We start from the raw sequence: 24,275 nt of genomic DNA, 5'->3' as shown, positions 1-24,275 counted from the left end.
CCCAAAGGGATACAGCTCTCACAGCTGAACTGGGCAGGACCAACCTCAGCCTCCCAAAAGGACACAGCTCTCACCTGAACTGGGCAGGACCAACCTCAGCCTTCCAAAAGGACACAGCTCTCACCTGAACTGGGCAGGACCAACCTCAGCCTTCCAAAAGGACACAGCTCTCACCTGAACTGAGCAGGACCAACCTCAGCCTCCCAAAGGGACACAGCTCTCACCTGAACTGGGCAGGATCAACCTCAGCCTCCCAAAGGGACACAGCTCTCACCTGAACTGGGCAGGACCAACCTCAGCCTCCCAAAGGGACACAGCTCTCACCTGAACTGGGCAGGACCAACCTCAGCCTCCCTGGCTGTGGCACTGCTGGCCTTGGCAGAGAGGGACCAGCTGTGGCCCAGGGGCTCAGGGTGCACAGGAAGGGGAGAAGGTTTGTACCAGCACCAGACATGTCTCCTGCTATACTAAAACCTGTATCTTAAAAATGCCTCTGTCCTGTTATCATGGGGGCACTGGACAATCAGTAATTCCAAAGTAGTGTCCTGTCCCATGGATGACATTGCAAAAGCACACGCTGATTCCTGTTCCTGGGCTCTTCCTCATGCACCATAAATGTGTAATTTATATTTTCACCAGAAGTAACCACTACTGAACTCAGACAGTTCACACAAATCAGCTGCTCAGTTCTGATTTCCTGCCATCATTTTGATTCCAAACAATTTACCTTATAAGCTGCCAAGTGCAGAGCTGTAAATCCGTTTCTTGTTAGCCTAGATGGGCGCAGCCCTTTCAGCATCAGAGTTCTGATGTGTGATTTGTTGCCTTTGGAGAGAAAAGTGGAAAACAAAGTCAGTTCCAGGAAAGAAAGTGTGGAGGAGGTAAGAAGCTCCTGTGTGATTTTGAAGCAGAGAATCAGGTGGCTTGACTGCTCACTTGAGGCAAGTAATAAAATATATCCTGTGAATCCTCCAGCTGAGAAATTCCCAGAAAATACAGTGCTCCTGCCAGCTACCAGCCGTAACAAATCAGTAATCACCCAAACAAAGTGTTTAAGCATCCTGTTTCAGATACCTACCCCCACATCCACAGCACAGGTGGAGCAGCGAGAGCCCGTTCTCCGTGCGGTAATTTAAATTGACTTTGGAAAAGGCTTCGTCGGAGCTGAAAAAGGGATTTTACAGATGATTACTTCTCTCATCCTTCAGCACAGCTTCTTGCATTTGGGAAACATTCAAAAAAAATCTCAGAATAATTTTTTTTAGACACAAGGCTGAATTTACACCAAGTTTACAGTTGTTTCAGTTTGTTTTCTTAACGATACTCAATTTTAATAATTAGAGTTCTCATCAACTGTAAAATTTTCACGGGTTTGTGGGAAAATATTGCAAGGAAAGTTTTATATATTAAAAGCTTCAATTGAAAGGCCTGTATTGAAAATAAGAACTAGCTGGAATCACTGTGATGAGGGCCCAGCTTCATCCAAGTGCCCTCCTAAGTCCTTCCTTTGGACTTTGTTGCATGTTCTGGGGAAAAGAAATTCTGTGAGTTTATTATTAGGGCAGCCTTACTGAAGCATTGCACAAACAGCTGTGAGACACAGCACAGAACAGGGACACCTTTTACCCCACGAGAGCCAGTGCCATGTTACTGATGTGTTGACTCTTCACTGTTTGAACTGTTGTTTTGTTTCTGTGGCACTGGACAATTCCCTCTGACCAGCACATGCATCCCCCAGGTATAAAAGGGAAGCTGACAGCTTGTTTTTCTGCCAGGGTTTGTCCTTTTATACACCTTCAGAGCAGGGACTTCACCAGCTACTTGTTTGACTTCCTACAGGGAAATGACCTTCCTTGCTCAGCTCCCAACAACCATTCACTTTCTCAGTCCTGAATTTTTTAAAGATTAATGAAGAGTTTTCCAAAACCAATCACTGCTGCTGTAGAAGAGTTTTTCCTATAGACAAGAAGCCATATTTGGATTTTAGATACTTAAAAGATCAGAGTGAACTCAATCCACACAGGTGAGGGCAGCTTTGGGAAGTGAAATCACTGGCTGATTTCTCAAGGTTCTCAAGGCTGACTTAAAAAAAAAAGCTTTTCCACTGTAATGTCACCAGAATCACTAATTCCTACTCCTTTGGTGAGAGGAGCCAGGCTCTGTGGCTAAGAAGAGTTTGGCTGAGACTGAGACTCACCTGGGCCTGACTGAGCTGAGTTACCAAGCTCTGCTAACCTTGAAAGGAGTTTTTAATTTATTCTTATGCCAAATTCAGGAATTCAGCACTTTCACCATATACTCCTTCATCTTGTTTATTTAAGATAAAGAGTAGTCTGGCTCCAATTTGTTAAAATGATCACTTTCACTACTGAACAGGGTTAAAATGAGGCAAGTACTGAACTGGAGCACAGCCAAAGTGGCCAATGCACTGCAGAGAAAGCCCCGTGGCTCAAACTGTGATAGCTGTGGCAGCTGAAACTGAGCATGAGGAATAATTTGTATTGCCAAGTTGGCTTTTCTGAGCTTTTGATCAGTTTCTGATTAGAATGCTCTGTTTTTTCAGGTAGTTTGGATGTCTGAAATGATTTGTCTGATCATTTTCTCAACTTATTCCCAGTCTGTAACCCAGAGTTTACTGCACTGGAGCTTTGAGGATAATGAACAGGCCAGAGTCTTGCTTGGGTAGGTGAACCTGAATGTGAGCATGTGCTACCTTGAGAAAATAATTCCAATCCTGAATTTGAATCCACTGCTTTTGTATTTATTTACAGTGTAAAACTTCAGCAATATTCCTGGCTGCAGAAACACATCAGCAAAACTGAGAAGTGCACAACAAAACCAGACATCCCACTAAAGCTAATTCATTTACAAAAGCATATAGGTGTTTCTTATAAAATACTGGCATTAATAATCAGCAGCCACTAATTTTGGTACTCTGCTGTGGGCTCTGCCCAGCCCTGTGATGATGTATTCCCAAAAATAGACAGGAGCATGCATTCCATACATGAGAAACTCTGTCCATAAGAAACATCTGAAACTGAAAACACTGTTTGGTAGCAAATACTTATTTGAAAGACATTAATAAACAGGTTCCCAGAATAGTTTACCTAAAAACATGCTTCAACTCTGCCAGCTCCTTTTCCTTGATTTGCAGGTCATCCTCCAACCTCTCTGTGATTGTGGCATAGGATTCACTGACTTTCTTCTTCCATTCATCTACAACAAAAACTCCTGATTGGTAAAACACCTCAAACCACACAAAACCCAGAAACTCAAAACCACTTGATTATTAAACATCCTGTTGTATAGTTTCAGATATACTTCTATTAAATTTAAAATATTACAGCCATCAAACTGTTCTTGCTGCAGCCAATGCAGACACATATACACGTGGATTTCAGAAACAGCTCATAAGTAAGTATTCCTACCAGAAAGATTTTAACATTCAATAATATTTAAGAGAACACTTAAGCTCAGGTTGCACTTGTTAGCTCTTATTTCCCAAATAAACACACAGCAGAAAACAGTTGGAAGTGTAAAGCTTTTTCTAATGAAGTACGAGTTAAATCAACATGATAATCTAAGTTAATATGATCCTACACGATTCCCCAAAGAAATTTAGTTTAGTAGCTTTTAGCCTTCTTTCACAGCCTGTGTCTGAGTTAAGTCAAGAACAATACCTGAGCCTCGAACTCAGGAGTAAAGCAGCAATGAGTTCTCTCCTGAAATACCATTTGCTCCTTGCCGAGGGATGGGGGGCACATTGCCTGTAAAAAAGTGACATTAGTTACCCGTGCAAGTCTGGGTTGGTCTAGATTTATAATTTCCCATTTGTCCAATATATCTTCTTTGTTTCAGCAAGGTTCTTGCAGTAATATGACTCCTTGTTCAGGGGCAGTGACAGTCCTGCTGAAAAATACTTGTGATAGTCTCTGGCTAAAAATAAACCCTGTGCCAAGAGGAATGTCATGCAACAATGGCACAGAGCAAAACAGTCCGTGCTGTCCACTGGGCTGAAACAATAGAAACACCTGCTCAGCTTGCCTAAACATCTCCTGTCTATTCCCACACAAACATCTGCCTTCATATGCTGAACGGATGAAGTCAACAGTTAAAACTGGTGGGAAATGGCAATTTGGCAGCTTGTTACTGATTTTGTGGAGAAAAGAAACTTTAATGGCTGAATCCCAAGTGTGCTGTGAGGATCCCAAGGAGTGCTGGGGCTCCCCAGCTTGGGGAGGTCAGGATTGATCTCAGCTCACAGTGAATACTGACACAGGGCATGGCACTGGAGCATCTGGGCATGGCCTTTAGGAATGCAACCTACAATACAAAGTGAGATGCAAATATCACACCTATTTATATATAGATAAATCTAAAGGGTGTTCATTGACTTTGGCACCTGTTCTGGGTGTGAGTTTGCAGGATTTTCTGGAGGCTTTCAGGCAAGCAGTTGTGTTAATGAACACACATCTATAAAACCTCCTGTGTGCTGCATCCCACTGTAACAACCTCAGTGCCCCAACAGCTCCTGGCACTACCAGCTCATCCTTCCACTTGCACAAATTTACACATGAATCCAAGGATCTATTCCAGCAGAGTTTGAACTGCTGTGACCATGTGCTCTGTGACATTTGACCAAACATTTGCAGAAAGGCACCAGCCTGGCACTGATCCCCACATCCCCACACTGTATTTTCACTCACTCTTTGCACACCTTGGTGTGGGTGAAGCTCCATTTGTGAGGGAGGACACTCAGGGAAGCCCCTGGGAGGTGCAGCTCTGGAGCTGACCCAGCCAGCTGGCCCTGCCACCCCACCAGCTCCACTCCTGCTGGCAGCAGGGCAATTCTGGAGCATTCCCATCCTGGGCTGTGGGAAGCAGCTGCACAAGAACAGAGACAAGGAGGGGGGAAAGACAAAAAGGAATAATAATTGCAGAGCCTGTTTGCAAACAGAGAAGATTGAGAAACTGTGCTGCTTGTGAGGCCAGTTTGAATAAACATCTCCACAAGTAACACTGAAACATCATGAGCTAAGTTTGAAAGAAAGTAAATTGTTCAGATGTGATGTTTACAAAATACTGAGCTGTACAAATTTCTTTGATTAACCTTTATAAGTTTTGTTGTAGTTTCTTGTTTGGAACGTGCAGTTGTCATGGCCACTCTTAGAGCAGAAATGTGTGAATAGCTCTTTTCCTGTTTTTGGTTTTAAATGTCCTTCCCAGGGATGCTTCACAGGAGCAATTATTTTGAAATTATCTTTATTTCAAATCAATTAGAACATATCAACAAATACAACATATCCACATCTATCCTTTCCTTGGAGAGGCTGTACATTGTTCCTATAAATTTCAATGCCATTCTGGTGCCATTCAGACACATCACAGGAAACGAAATGGTGCTAAAAGAAAAAACCTATTTACAAGCAGAAAGTGCAGGAGCTCTGTAGCCTTGTAAGGGAACAGGTGTTTGCAGTGGCTCCTCCATGGCAGCAGAATGGAGTGTACAGCAGAACAGCTCTGCTATTTTTGTTCTCACAGCACCACAGAGACCTTTGCACAGGGACTCAAGTTCCACGTGTGCAGAGAGCAGAAAATGAAGCTCTTGCATTGGAGATTTAGGAACGAGAAGAGGCTGGAAATGCTGAGCTCCAGCACAAACACCCTGACAAGGCACGAACACTGTCCACAGATCCAGCTGATCCCCGGAGCTTATTTCCTTTTGTTAGCTACCCAAATCCTCCTGGCACAGATTCCTCTCAGCTGCTCATTTTTATTTCAGCTGCCTTCCCTTGTGCTCTTTTTCAAGTGCCCAGTTCCTCAGATTTCAGTTTCCTGCCCCAGAGGTCACTGAAACAACCCTGGTGATTTCACTGCAACACAGACAGTAGGGCCAACCCTCTGCTCACCGCGGGGTGTGCTCAAGGCACTCAGGGAAATCATTGCAACAATGTTCATTATGAGCCCTATTATTGCACTACACAGCAAATCTAAATAAAGAAAGCTGACATGAATAAAACCAGTAAACACTCATCTTGCTTTATTTGAGACTGTACCAGGCTGAGTTGCATTTTGGGATGGATGGAGCTGGCAGTGATCTCGGGGACATATGAACGCTGCATCCACCTGGGAAACTGTGAGGCTTAACTAAAATCAAGCTCCAGCTTTTGCTAGATGACTCCTGTCCTCAGAGGTTCCTGCCTGCCCAGCACTGTCAGCACAGCATCTTTCATTACTCAGAGTGGAGGAAAATCACGGGCCAGGACACCACAGTGGTCTGGTTTTCAGAACCCAGTACTGGAAAACAGCAACCTAAAGATATTATGATCTTGCTGTCAAGGTTTACTGGCTGGCCTTGCTCAAGTCTCTCAATTTCCTTGGGACATGTTTATCCCAGCTGGTTGCATGAGAAAATAGTTGTCATCTACATTAACAGCAGAATGTGGAATACAAAGACTACCTGGAGATGCAAATGCAACACAGATAAAATCCATATACAGCTCGAGTACATCAGATGAAGATTATTATTGGCAGGAAGGGTCTGGCCTGCAGGTTTTTTGAGTTTAGTAAGAGCCTGATCACTCTGTAACACGGCCCTTGCTGCAAGTACTGCAATTTGTTACAGCTAAAAACATACACACTTCAGAGACAGCTACACAGAACTGTGGGATCACAGAGTGATTTGGGCTGGAAAAGGCCTCTGAGACCACTGAGCCCAACTGTTTCCCCAGCACTGCCAAGGCCACCACTAACCTGTGTCTCAAGTGCCACAACCACATGGCCTTTAAATCCCTCCAGGAATGGGGACACTCAGGAAAGAGTTCCATTAAACAGGGGATTTTGGTCTGAAGCTGATACAGAAAACTCAACAGAACCAGCTGCTCTCTGTGGCTGATGGGTTAAAGCCACATTTCAGCATTTAAACCTCACAAAGGAGCCTGCAGAAAGCAGGCCTTGTGTCTACCAAATCCTTGACAAAATTCACCAAGGTGCAGTGGATGTGCATTTTAATTTTTCAATTGCCCCAGCCCATGAGAGCAAGATGTCCAGAGTGCCAGCACCACCACCAGCCCCCAGGCACAGACAGTCCCTGCAGCACAGCCCATTTCCTCCAAATAGTTCCATACATTTTCTAATCTCCAACTCCACAACAATCATTTCACTGAGAGTTAAGAAAGAGCACCAGGGATGACAGATGCATTAGAAATTTAACAGGCAAAGGAACACTACCTGTGGCTTAGCTGAAATTAGTGGAAGCTGATACACATAGAAGTGTTCAGTGTCACTGTGGAGTCCATGAATGTCTGTGAACATGCAAGACAAAAACATATGGAAAAAACCCAGTTAATTAGCTCTGTATAAATAAAATGTAATTTACAATGTTTTTCATAGTATTTTTCATTACACTTAATTGCAGCTTAAAAATGAAAAATAGTACAAATCCAGATATTTCAATCTTTGTGGAGTAAATCTGACATTACCCAGGGCTAATATTGACCAAAATCCACCTTCTAAATTTAAGACACAAATATTCCAAGTAAGAGGAGAGCATGAGGTGGCATAAAGGCTTAAAGCAGTGCAGCATTTCTTACCTGGTAAATCCATTACAATAGACTTTTTTTCTTCATTAAAACCTTTGCCTTGAGATCTAAATGTTTTATTCCTGACATCCTCCCTGCGCTTCTCCTGGGGCTGGATATCATTTCCTTCACAGCTTTGCACAAAAAGCTCAGCTCACCAGGAGGGGAGCCCTGAACCATCCCGAGCAGCTCCTCTGCCCTGTCCCAGTGCCCTCGGTGGGCTGGCAGAGCCCAGGGCACCCACTGCCCCAGGGTACCCACTGCCCCAGGGCACCCACTGCCCCAGGGTACCACTGCCCCAGGGCACCCACTGCCCCAGGGTACCACTGCCCCAGGGCACCCACTGCCCCAGGGTACCTACTGCCCCAGGGCACCCACTGCCCCGGGGTACCCACTGCCCCGGGGTACCCACTGCCCCAGGGCACCCACTGCCCCAGGGCACCCACTGCCCCAGGGCACCCACTGCCCCGGGGTACCCACTGCCCCAGGGCACCCACTGCCCCGGGGTACCCACTGCCCCGGGGTACCCACTGCCCCAGGGCACCCACTGCCCCAGGGCACCCACTGCCCCGGGGCACCCACTGCCCCAGGGCACCCACTGCCCCAGGGTACCCACTGCCCCAGGGCACCCACTGCCCCGGGGTACCCACTGCCCCGGGGCACCCACTGCCCCGGGGTACCACTGCCCCAGGGTACCACTGCCCCAGGGTACCCACTGCCCCAGGGTACCCACTGCCCCAGGGTACCCACTGCCCCAGGGCACCCACTGCCCCGGGGTACCCACTGCCCCAGGGCACCCACTGCCCCAGGGTACCCACTGCCCCAGGGCACCCACTGCCCCGGGGCACCCACTGCCCCAGGGCACCCACTGCCCCAGGGTACCACTGCCCCAGGGCACCCACTGCCCCAGGGTACCACTGCCCCAGGGCACCCACTGCCCCAGGGTACCCACTGCCCCAGGGTACCCACTGCCCCAGGGCACCCACTGCCCCAGGGTACCCACTGCCCCAGGGCACCCACTGCCCCAGGGTACCACTGCCCCAGGGCCAGCTGTGCCAGTCCAGGGCTACCACCAGGAGAACACCCTGTGCCTTTTTTGTCTTGGAATGCAGCTCTTCTGGCCCAGCCTGCCCCAACCTCTTCCCAAAGCTATTCAGTCACAGTTTTTCCTCATTCTCTTTTCCCAATACTTACATGACAGAAGCCAATCCGTTTCCTATGTATATCCAGATTGCTTTCACTAATGAAATCAAGGCATGGTGCTCAGGGAATTCGGAACAAACGCAGCTGTAACAGTTAAAGTGGATTATCACGTTAAAAGGAGGCATTTTGCTGTTCCTGAAAACCTGCAGAGCTCTCCTGGCAGCTCAGCAACCCCCAGAGAGTCCCGTGCTGAGCAAAGTTTCTCTCCAGCTGAGGATGCAAAGTCTGTTTCAAACATTTGTTTCTCCGAAACTGTTTTGTGTAACAAGAGATGAAACTGTGTAACAACCATGCACACAGATGAGATGCAGACCACAATTCTGTGCTCTAGGACTGTTTCTACTTTGTGACTTTATGCATTTATCTTATGTCCAAGTGTTCCCAAGCCTACTGCCGTTTCCATTGTTTAACTAGTATTTCATGATGACTTTTAGAACCTCTGTTTGCTCAGAAATTCTCCTCATTTCTTTGAAGTCAACCACAGCAATTCCCAACCTCCACATCTAGTCCTTCGTATTTCTTCTTGTCCAGAAGAAATCCTCAGGAAAAATACTCTGTCTCTTGGGAAGTTTCTTTATCAACAAGGAAGAAACCTGGTGCAGGTTAAAGCAGGGCAGGAAATGCTCAGGGGATGTGACGCTGCTGCCTCGTAGGTGGCACAGTGAGGTGCCCTTTGGGAATTCAGTCAGCAACAAGGCAAATACTGTCATCATGAAACATTAAATAAAACATGAAAACCCACAGATAAATGCAAGAGAAAAAGATCCATCACGTTTGCAGTCAAATCACACTTTATACTGTACAGCAGGTTCTTAAAAATAGCAGATCTATCTGCTTGGAGCTGGATCTTGGGCACCTAAACTGGAAACAGAAGGACTTTATTACTACCTTTATTAGCAGAGGGTAATAAAGTTAATAATAAAGGGCAAAAGGGAACAGACACTGCTGAGTTTCTCTGAGGACACAATGCTCACAAGAGTGAGCCTGTCCCATGCTCTGCTCCACCACCCTGCAGCAGGGTGAGCCCTCACTCCAAGCAGTTCAGCTTAGAGAAATACAAAAAGCAGGTTTTCTCATGGCACACATCAGTCAGCCTGTGGGTAACAAAGATGGCAATTGCCCAAAGCCACTGCCAACTTCCAAACAATGACCAGTAAAGAAAATAAATCACTATGTCTTGATGACAGGTGCTGACCCCAGAAATATGGGTCACAAGGGAGAAAATGATCTCTAGGCCTTTTCCTTCTGATGAAAGAGGAAAGAATAAAAATATTACAAAATAAAAGAGAAAAATATTAATACTTAAGACAAGATGTCTTGAAATAAAAGCATTTTTAATAATTTTTACCTCTACCTGAAACTATTGCAAAAGGGCAGCAGGAAAACAGAGAAACATGTTATTGTTGTATTATTCCATGTTGCTAGAGGTAATAATACCCTGTAAAAGTTTTTAAAGCAGCTTTCTGTCAATTTTCTAATTAATTTGCTCTGCATCATGTTCTCACTGACAAGGACTACAAGACATAGGAACAAGAACCCCACAAAAGTCACCAATTAGTGCTTTCAGATCTGAAATGTTTCACTCCTTTTATCAAAAGAACTGTTTATCTGCATTTGCTGCATTATTAGTGTTATGCTACAACAACGTTCTTAATGCAATTCCTTTATTTTTACTTCAATAAGATTAGAGAAATGATCTGTGTACTTTTTCCTTGGGATTCTTACAAGCTGGGAAGTGATCAATCATCCACAAATGAAAACAGGAGATTTGTTCAAGTACAGTTCGTTCTACAGTCTGACTTCTCTTTTTTTCTTTGTAGACAGATTTCATCATAAATTTGCTTCCTAAACCTCAGCATGTCTTCTACATCTTTGTAGGCAAGCATTTCTTCAACAGACAAGAGCTGAAAGCTGCTCAGTTTGAAAGCTGTCATGTGCTGCACAGAATGCAACATCTGCAGCGACAGCCTAATGGATTCACTTGGAGTAGAACAAACAGGGAAAATCCTCACAGTCCACAGCCCCAGACCTGTGTTCCTGCTGGAGAAGAGCTGGTCTGAAGCCTCTAGACCCCAGAGACCGAGGCATTCTGCTAAGCTGGCTCCAAAAAACTGGAGTGACTGTATATCCGACAGCACCTTCACACTGTTCTTCAAGTTGTCTCCTACACCAAAAGCCATGGTGACATACTCAACTTGATCCTTAATTTTCACAGCTACTGAACTCAGGAAGCAGTCTGAGGGAATGTCTACACTGAAATTTATGTAGGACCCACTAACAATGCTGTTCTTCCCTACTGAGACCTCAGGCCCAATTCTGGAGTACTCAATGACAGAGCCAGGCCCTATCACACATCTGGGCTCGAGGATGCTCTGGATGACACTTGACTGATCCGAGGTCTTGGCTGCGTCAGGAAAAATGCTAAAAGCCACAGGCAGCAAGTCAAGCTCAAACCTCAGTTTGTTCTCAGCAGTAAAATGAAACAAATACTCCTGAGTAGTCCCAATGTGGTAGAACTGGGAGTTGTTGAGGACTATGACATTGAGGGCAGTTCCTTGCAGCAGGGAGTACAATTGCTGCCGCACTTCTACCAACCCCGACTCCTCCTTGGAGACATTACTCATGTTTTTGGTGTAATCTGGAGTGGCCCTGGGTCCCAGGGCCTGGAGGAAGTCTCCATATGCATCTATTTCACAGCAAAGTACACCCATCTGCTTATAGAACATCAGTAGCCGCTTTGCAGTGTGGTGGTCCATGTAGAATACACTGTCAGTGTACACAAACTCTGAGGCTGCCCCCGAGCCACTGTGGTGGTTCCCAGGGGAGCAATGCCCCCTCCCACTGTGGTTCCCAGGGGAGCAATGCCCCCTCCCACTGTGGTTCCCAGGGGAGCAATGCCCCCTCACACACACTGCACCGCTCTGCCGCATCGTCCTCATGTCAGGCTTGTGCAGGAAACGTTGGCAGGACGCATATTCCAGTCCTCCTGTTCCGGAAAAACTGGACGGATCTAACACAAACACCCCGTGAGTGGTCCCAACAGCCAGTTCCGAGGGGTGAGCCAGTGCCGTAAATCCAGGCTTGTCCAACAGGATGGGTTCTGTGGTCCCAGTGCTGTACAGCTCTATGTCATCCGAACACGTGACCAGGATTCCTGGTTTCATGTGACAGGGGAAGTCGATGTACATGGCCAGCTTCAGCTCCAGCATCTGGTAAATGGGATCACCAAATGGCAGGGCCATGAAGACCTTCCCCAGGGCACTTGCACTTGGCAAACGCTGGCTGTAACCACCTGAAGAGAAAGGCAATTTTAGTTACACAGACACACTGTATGTAGGCAAGCAAAAAACTGAACTATACAGGTTCACATAGGCACTAAAAACCCCTCAGCTTGGTCACATACCAAGTATTCTTCAAAGAATAACAGATGTGAAGAAATCAATCATTCTGCTTCAAACATTTCCCAAAGCAGATCTGATCTTAAGTCCAAAACCCAGCCTGCCTTAAATAGCTATGAAAATTGTGATTGATTTTGTTACCTTTAATTTGTTTCAGAGCTGTTTGTTGCTGAAATGTTGAAAACAAATCACTCCTCCTTTTGGCTTGGAAAAGAGGAGGACCCCACACTCCTGATGGGAATTTTAAGCCAGAGATGAGTCAAATAAGCAGAGGTTTGATCAGGAGACATCACCTGGTTTCTTTCTCCTCTACAGAACTGACATTCTTCCACTTATGGAAGTGTCCTGACTAAAAGGATAAGAGGGCAAGTACTAGCCTACCCAGAGGGATAAGGAGCACAGGGTCCCCCCAGAGAGGGCCACGTTCCTTAGATGGGTATTTCAAGGCAGAATCTTAAATCAGACACTCTGAATTACATCTATTTCTCACTGTTTGATTGAGCAACTTGAGTGCTGAGAAGAGATGCTGATGTGACAGTAACATCTTCTAAACACCAACCTGACTTCAAATTATCATCAGGGTGACTTTTCTGAGGGAACTATATTTTGGAACTCTGACTCCTCTGCAATCATATTATTTTAAGGAAAGGAAAAAAAGTTTCAGAGTGAGAAATATAAAACTGAATTTACCAGAATGGATTAGCAGCACAGTGAAGGAAGTCCACTGATCACCATAGAGATCTTCCAAGTACTGAAGAACATGAAGAGTTGATCCACCATTTCCTAAAGAAAGAAGTATTTTAGCATGTGTGAGAAGAGCTGCAATAACATCTGCTCTGCCAGGTGAGGTGTGATGGTGCCCAGCTGGAACCTGCCACACCAACGCTGATGGGACAGCCTGTCCACCCTATTGGGGTTGGTGAGATCATGCACAGCAGCTGATGGACAGTTCAGTTCCTCTGCAAGTCTGTGCTCTCCCAGGGCAGGGCATCCTGAGCAGACAGCTCTTGGGAAAACTCTGGTTTTCCCTCTCAGTCACCTCTGCACAGCCCAAACATTTAAAGCATTTAATCAATTAAACAGGCCACGACCCAGCCATAAAAACCAGCTCCTGTAGGAAACAGGTCACAGAAAAGCTCACTAGTGGTTTCAAGGCAGCATTCAGAAGTACTTCTGACATTTACAGTATGGAAATAAGGAAGGTTTGTGATACGAGGAAGTGGCTTGGGATCTTTTTTATGCTTCTACAAGTTAAACCTGCCAGATTTCTGAGAATTAATTTCTGCCTATTACTCTACACTGCAAATAATACTAATATCAGTTACTTTGTTCAAATGGAACAGGAATTAAGAATTCCAGGAGAGTACTACGGGTAGTCATACTAGTTTTTTCCAGGGTTTTGCTGCCCATTGGGTCATATATTAAAAATAATCAAACTGCTTAAACAATCAGGTTAAGCGTGAATTTCTAAAACACACGAGTCAGTGCTATTCTGTATCCATCGGACACACTCTGGGGAGCTGTTCAGTTTCCCCAGTACAAGCTCAGTCACAAGCATCACGATGGAGGCTCAGGTCACCGTCCCTTCCTGCCCATTACAGCCGCACCGAGCCCTGCGCGGACACCCCGAGCCTTTCCGGATATCCCGAGCCCCGCCCGGACGCCCCGAGCCTTCCCCGGTCCCGACCCCGAGCCCCGTCCGGACACCCCGAGTCTTTCCGGATATCCCGAGCCCCGTCCGGACACCCCGAGCCTTTCCCGGTCCCGACCCCGAGCCCCGTCCGGACACCCCGAGCCTTTCCCGGTCCCGATGGCCGGGGAGGAGCCGCGGGGGCGTGAGCAGCACGGAGCCCCTCGCCCCCCGCAGCCCCAGCCCCGGGCCGGCCGCACGCACCGATCCGCGGCCCCGGCGGGTCGGGGCACACGAGGTACCGGACGCCCCTGGGCAGGTCCCCCCGGCGTAGCTTCTCCGCCAGCTGCTCCCGGAACGCGCCCGCCTGCGCCGCGTCCGCCGCCGTCAGCACCACCACGTCCCACAGCTCGCCGGGCCGGGCGGCCGCGCCTGCGGGACGGCCCCGCTCAGACCCCGCCGGGGCTCCGCAGCCCCGCACGGCCCCGAGCGCTCCGCGGGCCGGACCCGCCGCCCCTGCCCGCCCATCCCACCTCGCAGCGCCGCGAACCGCGCCAGCCGCCGGCCCGTGTCCGCCCGCCGCGCCGCGCTGTGCTCGTCCATGCCGGGATGGCCGGGGCGGCCGGAGCGGAAAGCGGCGCTGCCGCCGACGGAACGCGGCCCGGAAGCACCGGCGGTGCGGGGGCGGCCCGGGGGCGGTGCGGGAGAGGTGGCTCCGCCGCGCTGCGGGCGGGGATTGTCGCGCGGCGGCTCCGGGAGCGCTCCGAGTCTCACAGGAAGCAGGAGGAGTTGAATACTCGGGTTGTTAATCCCGTTAGGAACACAATCCAGGAAATCGCACACGAGCTCTCCCGTTGAGCTTTGCCCTGCCCACACCCCCGTGCTGGTGCTGCCCCGGGGCACCGGAGCTCGCGGGGCGGGGCTGGGAAGGGTGTGCGGACCTCACTCTAACTCATCGCAGGCATCACCGGGGTTTGTATGTTAACGGCTGGCAGCAGTCACGCAGCTGATGTTTTTTTTTGTTGCTGACAGCATCTGAGATACGTTAAATAAGCTTTGAGGAGTTCAAATATGGGTTTTCTTAAGTTTTCTAACATTTCAGTAATGTTAAATATTTGCACATGGTGGTTCACTTAGTTTTAGCTGCACAAAAAGATTTAACTCTCTTCATTACTATTATGAGCACTGCGAACTCCTGTTACCCTGTGAAACAGTCACAGGGGCAGTCGTTACACGAGTTACTTAGTTCCTGAACATGAAGACGTTATGTCAGGGATGAAGATAAAGGAATTAACAGTCAAGTGCAGCTCCAGTCTGTGACAGGAAAAATTCCCTGTGCCGCACTGTTAAACCAGAACGGGACACTGAGGGGTAGCAACACTCGGCTGGAACCCGGGCGTGTACTGGGCAGAACATTCCTTTCTAAGAACTCTGTGAAGAGAGGAAAGAACCCTTCTGAGAATTCTGGGAAAGTCTGACTGCAACAGACTACATGTAGGAGATGGTCACAGAGGCACAGACTGGTCAAGGCTGGAGCGGACTGCTGGAGGTTTCCCAAACCAGTGCTCTGCTCAGAGAGGGCCACCCAGAGCCATGTCCAGGTGGATTCTGAGTATCTCCAAGACTGGAGACTCCACCACCTCCCTGTGGTACTTGATCAGCTCACAGTGAAAAAGTGTCTCCTGGTGTCTGTCCAAGGAGACCCTCCTGTGTGCCAGTGTGTGCCTGTGGCCTCTGGCCCTGGCCCTGGGCAACACTGAAGAGCCTGGCTCTGTCCCCTCATGCCTGTGTCTGTACACATTGGTGAGATCCACCTGAGCCTGCTCTGCCCCAGTAAAGCAGTTCTGACTCTCCCAGCCTCTCCTCAGAGCAGAGATGCTCCAGTCCCTTCGTCTTTGGGGCCCCTTGCTGGGCTGTGCAGTATGTCCCTGTCTCTCTTTACTGGGAGCTGGACCCAACACCCCAGGGCTCCCCCACCTGCTGTCAGTGCTGCTCTTGACACAGGGCCCACAGCACTGGCACTGCACTGTTGTGATCACACAGGCCACAGCCCGAGCCAGACTGATCCCTAAACAGGTATCCCTTCACTCCCTGCTTTACTAGAGTAATGCAGTAATAAAACAAGCACAGGCATGGTTATTGCACCAAACCCTGTCAAACTGTGTGTCTCTCCCAGGAAGAGGTTTCCCACACCTGCAGTGTGAGCAGCAGTGACCTGTGAGGCCAGTGGAGAGCCGAGTCCCTCCAATGCCTCGGATGTAACATGCCCGGGCTCTGAATATTTATGGAAGTGCTGAGATTTGATGTCTCTTTTGTAACCTGAGCTGAGCTCTCACAGAAGCACAATGAGAATCCACTTGTTCTCAGCACCGATGGACCTGTAACACCAGACCCCCTACTCAGCTCTGCCTGACTACAGCAGCAACAAAAAATTGCTATAGCGTAGTCTCTGGTTTAGCTCAGAGTTCCTGTAATCCCATCCAGAAGAGTAAATATCTGGTATTTCAGGGTGAATCAAATGTGTTGATACAGTAAGTATTGCAAATCTGTGACCTTACTGGTCCTTTTTCTTAGAACTGGATTTTGAATTCTCAAAAATATGTAGGAAATGCCTACATGGTTCAGGTTGCAAATTACAACCAGGTGCAGTTCTGGACTGTGCCATGCAGGAAGAATTTCTTCATGGAGGGGGTTGACAAGCATTGGAATGGGTTGCCCAGGGAGGTGGTGGAATCCCCATTCCTGGAGGTGTTCAAGGAATGACTGGATGTGGCACTCATTGCTCTGGTCTAGTTGACAAGGTGGTGATGGGTGTCAGGTTGGACTCGATGATCTCGGAGGATTTTTCCCCCCTGAATGATTCTGGAATTCTCTGGTTCTGTGCCCAGGGTTGGCAGTGCCTGGCCCCCCTCCATTCCCAGGGATTTGTTCTCCCCTCCCCTCTGTCCCCACAGCTGGCACAGCTATTGTTCCTGGCTGCCAGCCCTCGTTAGTGCCGTCTCCACTTGATTAGTTTCCCAGTTCTCACACATGTAGCTACTTATGCTTTGGGTGTATTTTGCATAAATTTTCTGTGTGTCTGTGGAAGTGTCCCCACTGCATGCTGGTGGCCAGGATGCAGGACCCCTCCTTCAGGGCCCAGGTCAGCTCATGGAAAGATAACTTATATGTGCTGTTATCAGCATAGTACTAGATATTGATATATATATTGTTACACCGATGGTATTAAAAAAATGAATACAGTTCAGATTATTTGCCCGTAAATAGCCTTCCCCCCACTAAAATTACTCTTTCAGAAGAGAATCAATTAATTTTTTTAGCAATATATATTTTGGTAAAAAAGCTTTCACAAAAATAGAGATAAAACATTTTATTAAAAAAATTAAGACAAAAGTGAAATATTTTCCAGGCACATCAGCCATGCCTGCAGCTCCTGTGCTGGGCTTAGTTACCCATCAAAGGTAACATCTGCAATTTATTGGAGATAAAGCAATTGAAATGCTCAGCACAAGATAAATGATCTTTTTAGTTGGAGTATAGAGTCCATAATTACAGTGGGAACAGATTAGGAAAAATGGCATTCCATCATTTTTCCTATTCGACATTTACAGAAGTTCTGAGTATTTATTTAATATTTAAACAGTCCATCTCAGGAATGTTTTCACTGTTTGATGTGGTCGAGCACTTCCCTGACACCCTTCATCCTTCACCTGGATTATTTTTCTAGGCATACATATACTATTTTAAAATTCTGTCTTTTTATCTGCCATGTGTTTATACCCAGGCAGTTTGTTAAACTGCTAATGAGTCCCACGGGGCAGTATGTTTGAATGAAACAGACATTGGAACCTGCTAGAAATAAATAAAGCAAGCCCAGAAAAAGGATGTATGTATGTATGTATGTATGTATGTATGTATGTATGTATCTATCTATCTATCTATCTATCTATCTATCTATCTATCTATCTATCATCTATCTATCTATCATCTATCTATCATCTATCTATCTATCATCTATCCATCTATCTATCTATCAATCATCTATCTATCTTCTATCTATCTATCATCTATCTATCATCTATCTATCTATCATCTATCTATCTATCTATCTATCAATCATCTATCTATCTATCATCTATCTATCTATCTATCTATCTATCTATCTATCTATCTATCTATCTATCTATCTATCATCTATCTATCATCTATCTATCATCTATCTATCTATCTATCTATCTATCTATCTATCAATCATCTATCTATCTATCATCTATCTATCTATCTATCATCTATCTATCTATCTATCTATCTATCTATCTATCCTATCATCTATTTATCATCTATCTGTCCCACTGAGCAGCTGTACCTGTGAGTATGAAGTTGCTTACAGTTCCCTGAAGGACACGCTCAGCTAATTTTCAGTGATAAATAGTTGTAACTGTAATTTGGCTTTTTCAGTCCTACAGTTTGATCGTATCAGTCACTGAAGCCTTTCCCTGTGCATTCTGCATCTGGCCCCTTGGCATCTTTGGGGCTGGTCCTCAGCTTGGACATCCCAGTGATGAAAAACACTGGGTGGTGACAAATGTGCAGGCAAGAGATGGCGATTCTGGTGAGGGCTGTGGTTCCATCAGCTGGAGACTGTGCTTCCCTGGGAGGGGTGCACTCCAGGGCAGCACCCTCATGGCTTCATGGGAGGATCTGGGTTGTCCTTCCCATTGCCAGGGCAGCACAGTGTGCTGAGGGCTGAGCTCTCCAGAGCCCTTCCTGCTCAGAGGAAATCAGTCTCTGTAGTTTACCTGTTAATAGCTACTTGCTCATGATGGTTTTCTTGGTCCTATTTTTTCTTGAATTGTTCAGGCTACAGTTTGTGTTTCTCTTCCCAGTAAATCAAGTTACCTGATAATGATCTTTTAAGGCTAAATCATGCCTAGTGTGTCCCAGTTGTCGAGTGCTGCAGAGATAATTCCCTTTTTAAAGAGTGTTAGGCCAAATGTTTGCCCAGACCCTGCTTCCATCAGTCCATATTCTCTCTCTGCATGTTGCTCCTTTGCAGCATAAGAGGATTTGTTCCCAAAGCTTGCTTTGGAATTCCCCTTGCTGCTGGTCCCAGTCTCTTTGTGTGGATACTTTCTGGATGCTCTCGCCTGAATTCCCTCTGTAACCACTTGGCTGTCGTTGCCAGCAATGAACACTCCAGTGAAGGACTCCTTTTACTTCCCTTTTCCATCTTTGTGTCTCATCCTCTGCTGTTTCCTTCCTAAATTTCTATGAAAGACAGGATTTTTCTCCCCCAGTGCTGTGCTTTCAGAAATGTTGAAACTGCAGGGGCAGCTGTAGGCAGGCAGCTCTGGTTTCTGTAAGCACTTTTTACTGCATCATGCCTTGTGTTTCAGTTAGTGCTGGTCAGTTCTAGACACTGTTGCCCTGTCTCTCATGTGCTTCATGGTCACCCGTGGTAAACAGAGGTGTTTTCCAGTGTCAAAAACCTGCATTATTTTAATGGGGAAAGCTCCAGGCCTGGGCACCCTTCTGGCACTGCAGGGCTCTGGGAGTGCTGTGCCCAAGTCTGGGAGCCTCAGCACAGGAAGGACATGGAGCTGCTACAGCAAGTCCAGAGGAAGCCCTGGAGATGCTCCTCCAAGGGCTGGAACACCTCTGCTCTGGAGACAGGCTGGAAGAGGTGGGAGTCTTCAGCCTGGAGAAGAGAAGGTTCTTTGGAGACCTTTGAGCCCCTTCCAGTGCCTAAAGATGCTTATAAAAAAGAGCCAGACTGATTTTTTACATTTGCAGACAGTGATAGGACAAGGGGGAATGGTTTTGAACTAAAAGAGGAGATATTTAATGGAACATTTGAAAAAATCCTTCCCTGTGAGGGTGGGCAGGCCCTGGCACAGGTGCCCAGAGAGGCTGTGGCTGCCCCATCCCTGGGAGTGTCCAAGGCCAGGTTGGACAGGGCTTGGAGCACCCTGGGCTGGTGGGAGGAGTCCCTGCCTGTGGCTGGACATGGAATGAGATGAGCTTTAAGGCCCCTTTCAACCCAAACCAGTCTAGGATTCCATGAACTGTAGGAAAGTAAAGTCATTCCCCCTGTCCAGTTTTTTTGGGAAAAACAGTTAACTGTTGGTGGATTAAGTTATACTGTCCAGAAGATGGCACCATACATTCAGTCTTCCTTAACCTAAACAAACCCCAACCAAGTAAAATTCTTCAGAAAGTATGAAGGAAATCCTTGCAAAAGTCCAGTGTATGATCCTTAAATTGTCATGTGCCTTGTTTCTATTTTTGTTGTAATAATCAAATATTTGATGACTATTAGTCCTGCCATTAGTCAATCCTTAAAAAAATTGGCTAATAAGAAGCAGAGTGGAGGAGTTCAGAAGAAAGACTCCAGTAGTGTGTGCAGTGAATGGGAGAAAATCTCTGACTGTAGAGTATTTTTTAGCCTGAAACACAGAAGAGCAAGACAGGGGTGTTGGTCCAGTTTGTTCCCACAGGAACATGATGGCCTGTGACCCAGGATTTACTCTAAAAGTGATGATAGAGATATGATTGGGCCCAAGTTCCTTGGAAGCAAACACATCTGTGAAATGTTTGGGGTTTTCATGTCTTTTTTTTTTTTACTTTTTTGGTATTTTTTTAATGTTTGGGGTTTTTTCAGTGGCTATTTAAAGCCACCTGTGGATCCCCCTTGGGTGGCTGTGCTGAGTGTGGGGAGTTCAGGCTGTGGCTCAGCTCTGGGGCTCACCTTGGCCCCGACCCGGAGGGACCCTGACACCAATTCCTGACTCCCCCTGGGGCCTGACCTTGGAGCTTTGTGCTTGTATGGAAATGAGAGGTCTGTAACAAAACCTGGTGTGCTTTGCATTCTCCAGATGTGCTCCCTGAACAGTGATGATGATGCAGGAAGACAGGAATGATTATTTTGTACTGCTCTTGGCAGCAGTTTCAATGTTCTTATTTTCTGTTCATTGCCAGCACTTTCCCTTTTCAATACTGCACTTCTTTAATACATCGCTTTTGTTTCTGTTGCACTTATTTGTTATAAATATATTACTGTCTACAGGTTGCACAAATGTCTTTTGGGAATTTTTTCCTTCAAAGACAGGGAAGGAAACAGGGAAAGCAGAGAGTTTTTCTTCTGCTTTTGTGGATCTGTGGTGCCCCTAGTCAGGCAGGGAGCCAAGTGCTGCCCTTCTGGCTGTTTGCAGGGGAGTGGCGTGGGGCAGTCCCAGGGCAGAGTACCAGGGGATGCCCGTGCTCTTGCCCAGCTCTGTTTGCCCCAGGATCCCTGCTGGATACAGGTGAGGTGCATCTCACACCCCTGCTCGGAGGGGCTGTCTCCTGGTGCTGCCACCGCTCCTGTCACAGCCTGGGGCTGCTCCAGGTGGCAGTGCCCACGGGCAGCATCCTGAGCCTGGCAGATAAGCCCAGGGCCCACTGAGCCCTTCTCAGCGATTTCCCTCATGCAACAGGCATGAACAACCTTTCTTTCAGAGTCAGGCATGCATGTCTCATCCTAATTATGATTTTTCCCCTCTAACCCATTTTTGTTCGAGTTGTTGCCACGAGCAGTGGTGATAATGTTCTCCTTCCATTGTTACTGTAGAGAGGGAATCTGCTGTAATTATTGCTTAAACTGAGTTTTTCTTAATTAAAAATGTTCAGCTATCTATGGGTGCATGATAATGGGTTCATAGATTGACCAAATGTGTTGGGTTTGGGTCAGGCTGAGATGCTTCTTCCCTCTCCTGGTCAATCTGCTGCCCTGGGTGTTCAGGGCAGGAACCAGGGGGTGCAGGGCAGGGGTGCAGGGCAGGTTCCACAGGGGCACAGGCAGCAGGGGAGGATCCAGGGGGTGCAGGGCAGGTTCCACAGGGGCACAGGCAGCAGGGGAGGATCCGGGGGTACAGGGCAGGCTCCAGGGGTACAGGCAGCAGGGGAGGATCCAGGGGTACAGGCAGCAGGGGAGGATCCAGGGATGCAGGGCAGGCTCCAGGGGTACAGGCAGCAGGGGAGGATCCAGGAGTACAGGGCAGGCTCCAGGGGTACAGGCAGCAGGGGAGGATCCGGGGGTACAGGGCAGGCTCCAGGGGTACAGGCAGCAGGGGAGGATCCAGGGATGCAGGGCAGGCTCCAGGGGTACAGGGCAGGCTCTAGGGGTACAGGCAGCAGGGGAGGATCCAGGGATGCAGGGCAGGCTCCAGGGGTACAGGCAGCAGGGGAGGATCCAGGAGTACAGGGCAGGCTCCAGGGGTACAGGCAGCAGGGGAGGATCCAGGAGTACAGGGCAGGCTCCAGGGGTACAGGCAGCAGGGGAGGATCCAGGGGTACAGGGCAGGCTCCAGGGGTACAGGGCAGGCTCCAGGGGTACAGGCAGCAGGGGAGGATCCAGGGATGCAGGGCAGGCTCCAGGGGTACAGGCAGCAGGGGAGGATCCAGGGATGCAGGGCAGGCTCCAGGGGTACAGGCAGCAGGGGAGGATCCAGGAGTACAGGGCAGGCTCCAGGGGTACAGGCAGCAGGGGAGGATCCAGGGATGCAGGGCAGGCTCAAGGGGTACAGGCAGCAGGGGAGGATCCAGGAGTACAGGGCAGGCTCCAGGGGTACAGGCAGCAGGGGAGGATCCAGGGGTACAGGGCAGGCTCCAGGGGTACAGGGCAGGCTCCAGGGGTACAGGCAGCAGGGGAGGATCCAGGGGTACAGGGCAGGCTCCAGGGGTACAGGGCAGGCTCCAGGGGTACAGGCAGCAGGGGAGGATCCAGGGATGCAGGGCAGGCTCCAGGGGTACAGGCAGCAGGGGAGGATCCAGGGATGCAGGGCAGGCTCCAGGGGTACAGGCAGCAGGGGAGGATCCAGGAGTACAGGGCAGGCTCCAGGGGTACAGGCAGCAGGGGAGGATCCAGGGATGCAGGGCAGGCTCAAGGGGTACAGGCAGCAGGGGAGGATCCAGGAGTACAGGGCAGGCTCCAGGGGTACAGGCAGCAGGGGAGGATCCAGGGGTACAGGGCAGGCTCCAGGGGTACAGGGCAGGCTCCAGGGGTACAGGCAGCAGGGGAGGATCCAGGGATGCAGGGCAGGCTCCAGGGGTACAGGCAGCAGGGGAGGATCCAGGGGTGCAGGGCAGGCTCCAGGGGTACAGGCAGCAGGGGAGGCATGAGGCACAGAGCTGCCCACTTCAAACTTTTTGCTGAATCTCCTATTTATTCGGAAAAGTACTAATCTTACTTTTCTGTAACCAACAGAGGAGATGGGTCAGATCCATATCAGTGGGCAGATAAGTGGAAACACTTTCACAGCATCTGCTTTTCCCTTTAAAATTAGGAAAAAGTAAAAAGAAATACAAATAATTCTCTCTCTTCCCAGTCCTGTCCTTAATAAAGGTCTAATGCAGTCATGTTGAAATAGCTGAATAAGTGTTAGCTGTCTAATTAAACCTCCTTGTGTAATCTGGTGCCGTGCAAGACTGAATGAATGATGAGGTTTCCCTTCTGGATATAAGACCCTACTGAAAGCTGTCAATATTTTTTACCAAGAAAGACAAAAGGATGTGTGTTTTTCAGAGAAAGGGGAAGTTGTAGGCCACAAAGCTGCCTAATATTGGCTCTGATAAAAAAAAAAAAAGCAGCAAATTCTACAAAGAGCTATTGTTGATGTTAGGGGCACCCTGGAGCTGACAAGGCTGGGAGCTGATGGGTATGGAGCAACTTCAGTGCTATGTTGATGTTCTGAGCCCCTTGTTTACAAATTCATTGCCAAGATTTAGTCCTGTAATGGTTTCTGGTTAATAAAAAGATGAAGAATGTGATCAATTACACTTTAGATGCAAACAATTGATGTTTGATTTTTTCCTCTTTATCACATCCTTAAGGGAAGAAGAAAGAGGCATGAGGAGCCCTTGGCAGCCAGGGAGGGAAATGAGCCTTCAGGAAGACTTTTTAATGTGGCTCTCAAGAGATTCCAGACACTGCAAAAGAGCAAAGCACCTTTTAAAGTGCAGAGGAAAATAAATATTTTTAAAGGATTTCATCATATTTAACATAAAACATGTTGATTTATAAGAGTCTAATTATTACAATCATTAAAAGACCATGATTATCATTAAAAGGCTATTATCAGAAATGAAATGCTAAAAACAAATGGTATGTATTAGATAGGATCATACATATTTCATAGAATATATTATACTGCAAAATAAGTTGTCATGTAGCCATGGCAATGACTTTTAAGTTACCCTTTTTGATGCCTTAATGCACTGCTCTGCATGTTTTAGTGTCAAGCCTCTGAACATGCCCAGCACTCAGAAGCTCCAGCTGAGAGTGAATATAAAGTGGCAATTATGTCCCTAACTGGTCACTCGCCTGGATAAATGGAGTTTGCAGGCACAGGCCACGTCCCTGGGAGCGGGAGGTGTGAGAGGAGCTGTGTCTGTGCTGGGGAAGGCAGTGCTGAACTCTGAGTCAAC

The 24,275-nt window shown here is 47.8% G+C and overlaps 2 protein-coding genes across 4 annotated transcripts in view; both read right to left on the bottom strand.

Annotated features, from left to right (window-relative positions):
• The window catches only part of TNNI3K (TNNI3 interacting kinase), a 31,613-nt gene extending 27,717 nt beyond the window's left edge, over window positions 1-3,896 (bottom strand). For both annotated transcript variants that reach the window (XM_071565195.1, XM_071565196.1), the window contains exons 1-4: window positions 3,792-3,896; window positions 3,108-3,216; window positions 1,079-1,164; window positions 728-825 (exon numbers count right to left, since the gene is read on the bottom strand). In XM_071565195.1, the coding sequence (XP_071421296.1) occupies window positions 728-825; window positions 1,079-1,164; window positions 3,108-3,216; window positions 3,792-3,831 (333 nt within the window). In that variant the 5' untranslated portion in view covers window positions 3,832-3,896. The remainder of the gene's footprint in view (window positions 1-727; window positions 826-1,078; window positions 1,165-3,107; window positions 3,217-3,791) is intronic.
• A 5,970-nt stretch (window positions 3,897-9,866) lies between these two features.
• On the bottom strand, window positions 9,867-14,580 carry FPGT (fucose-1-phosphate guanylyltransferase). 2 transcript variants are annotated; one of them, XM_071565198.1, is made up of 5 exons: window positions 14,345-14,580; window positions 14,076-14,243; window positions 12,872-12,964; window positions 12,323-12,412; window positions 9,867-12,075 (listed from the first exon to the last, which is right to left on the bottom strand). In XM_071565198.1, exons 1-5 carry the CDS (start codon window positions 14,412-14,414, stop codon window positions 10,556-10,558), a joined length of 1,941 nt encoding a protein of 646 aa, XP_071421299.1. In that variant the 5' UTR covers window positions 14,415-14,580; the 3' UTR covers window positions 9,867-10,555. The 2 variants fall into 2 exon arrangements, with proteins under 2 accessions (XP_071421299.1, XP_071421300.1); XM_071565199.1 differs by lacking the exon at window positions 12,323-12,412 and having other exon boundaries at window positions 10,025-12,075; window positions 14,345-14,578.
• Window positions 14,581-24,275: the final 9,695 nt, after the last annotated feature.

This window comes from Pithys albifrons, chromosome 10 (assembly GCF_047495875.1).
Source record: "Pithys albifrons albifrons isolate INPA30051 chromosome 10, PitAlb_v1, whole genome shotgun sequence".
NCBI classification, from domain to species: Eukaryota; Metazoa; Chordata; class Aves; order Passeriformes; family Thamnophilidae; genus Pithys; species Pithys albifrons.
Note: the sequence above shows the minus strand (reverse complement) of the source record. Positions and strands in the feature narration are given on the sequence as shown.

What these genes read in the sequence shown, in the direction of transcription:
- FPGT (XM_071565198.1), bottom strand. Translation starts at nt 14,414, where the DNA reads ATGGACGAGCACAGCGCGGCGCGGCGGGCGGACACGGGCCGGCGGCTG. An exon ending in GCGGTTCGCGGCGCTGCGAG is followed by an intron (nt 14,244 to 14,344) that starts GTGGGATGGGCG and finishes GCCGTCCCGCAG; the next exon opens with GCGCGGCCGCCCGGCCCGGC. An exon ending in TGTGCTGCTAATCCATTCTG is followed by an intron (nt 12,413 to 12,871) that starts GTAAATTCAGTT and finishes AATTCCCATCAG; the next exon opens with GAGTGTGGGGTCCTCCTCTT.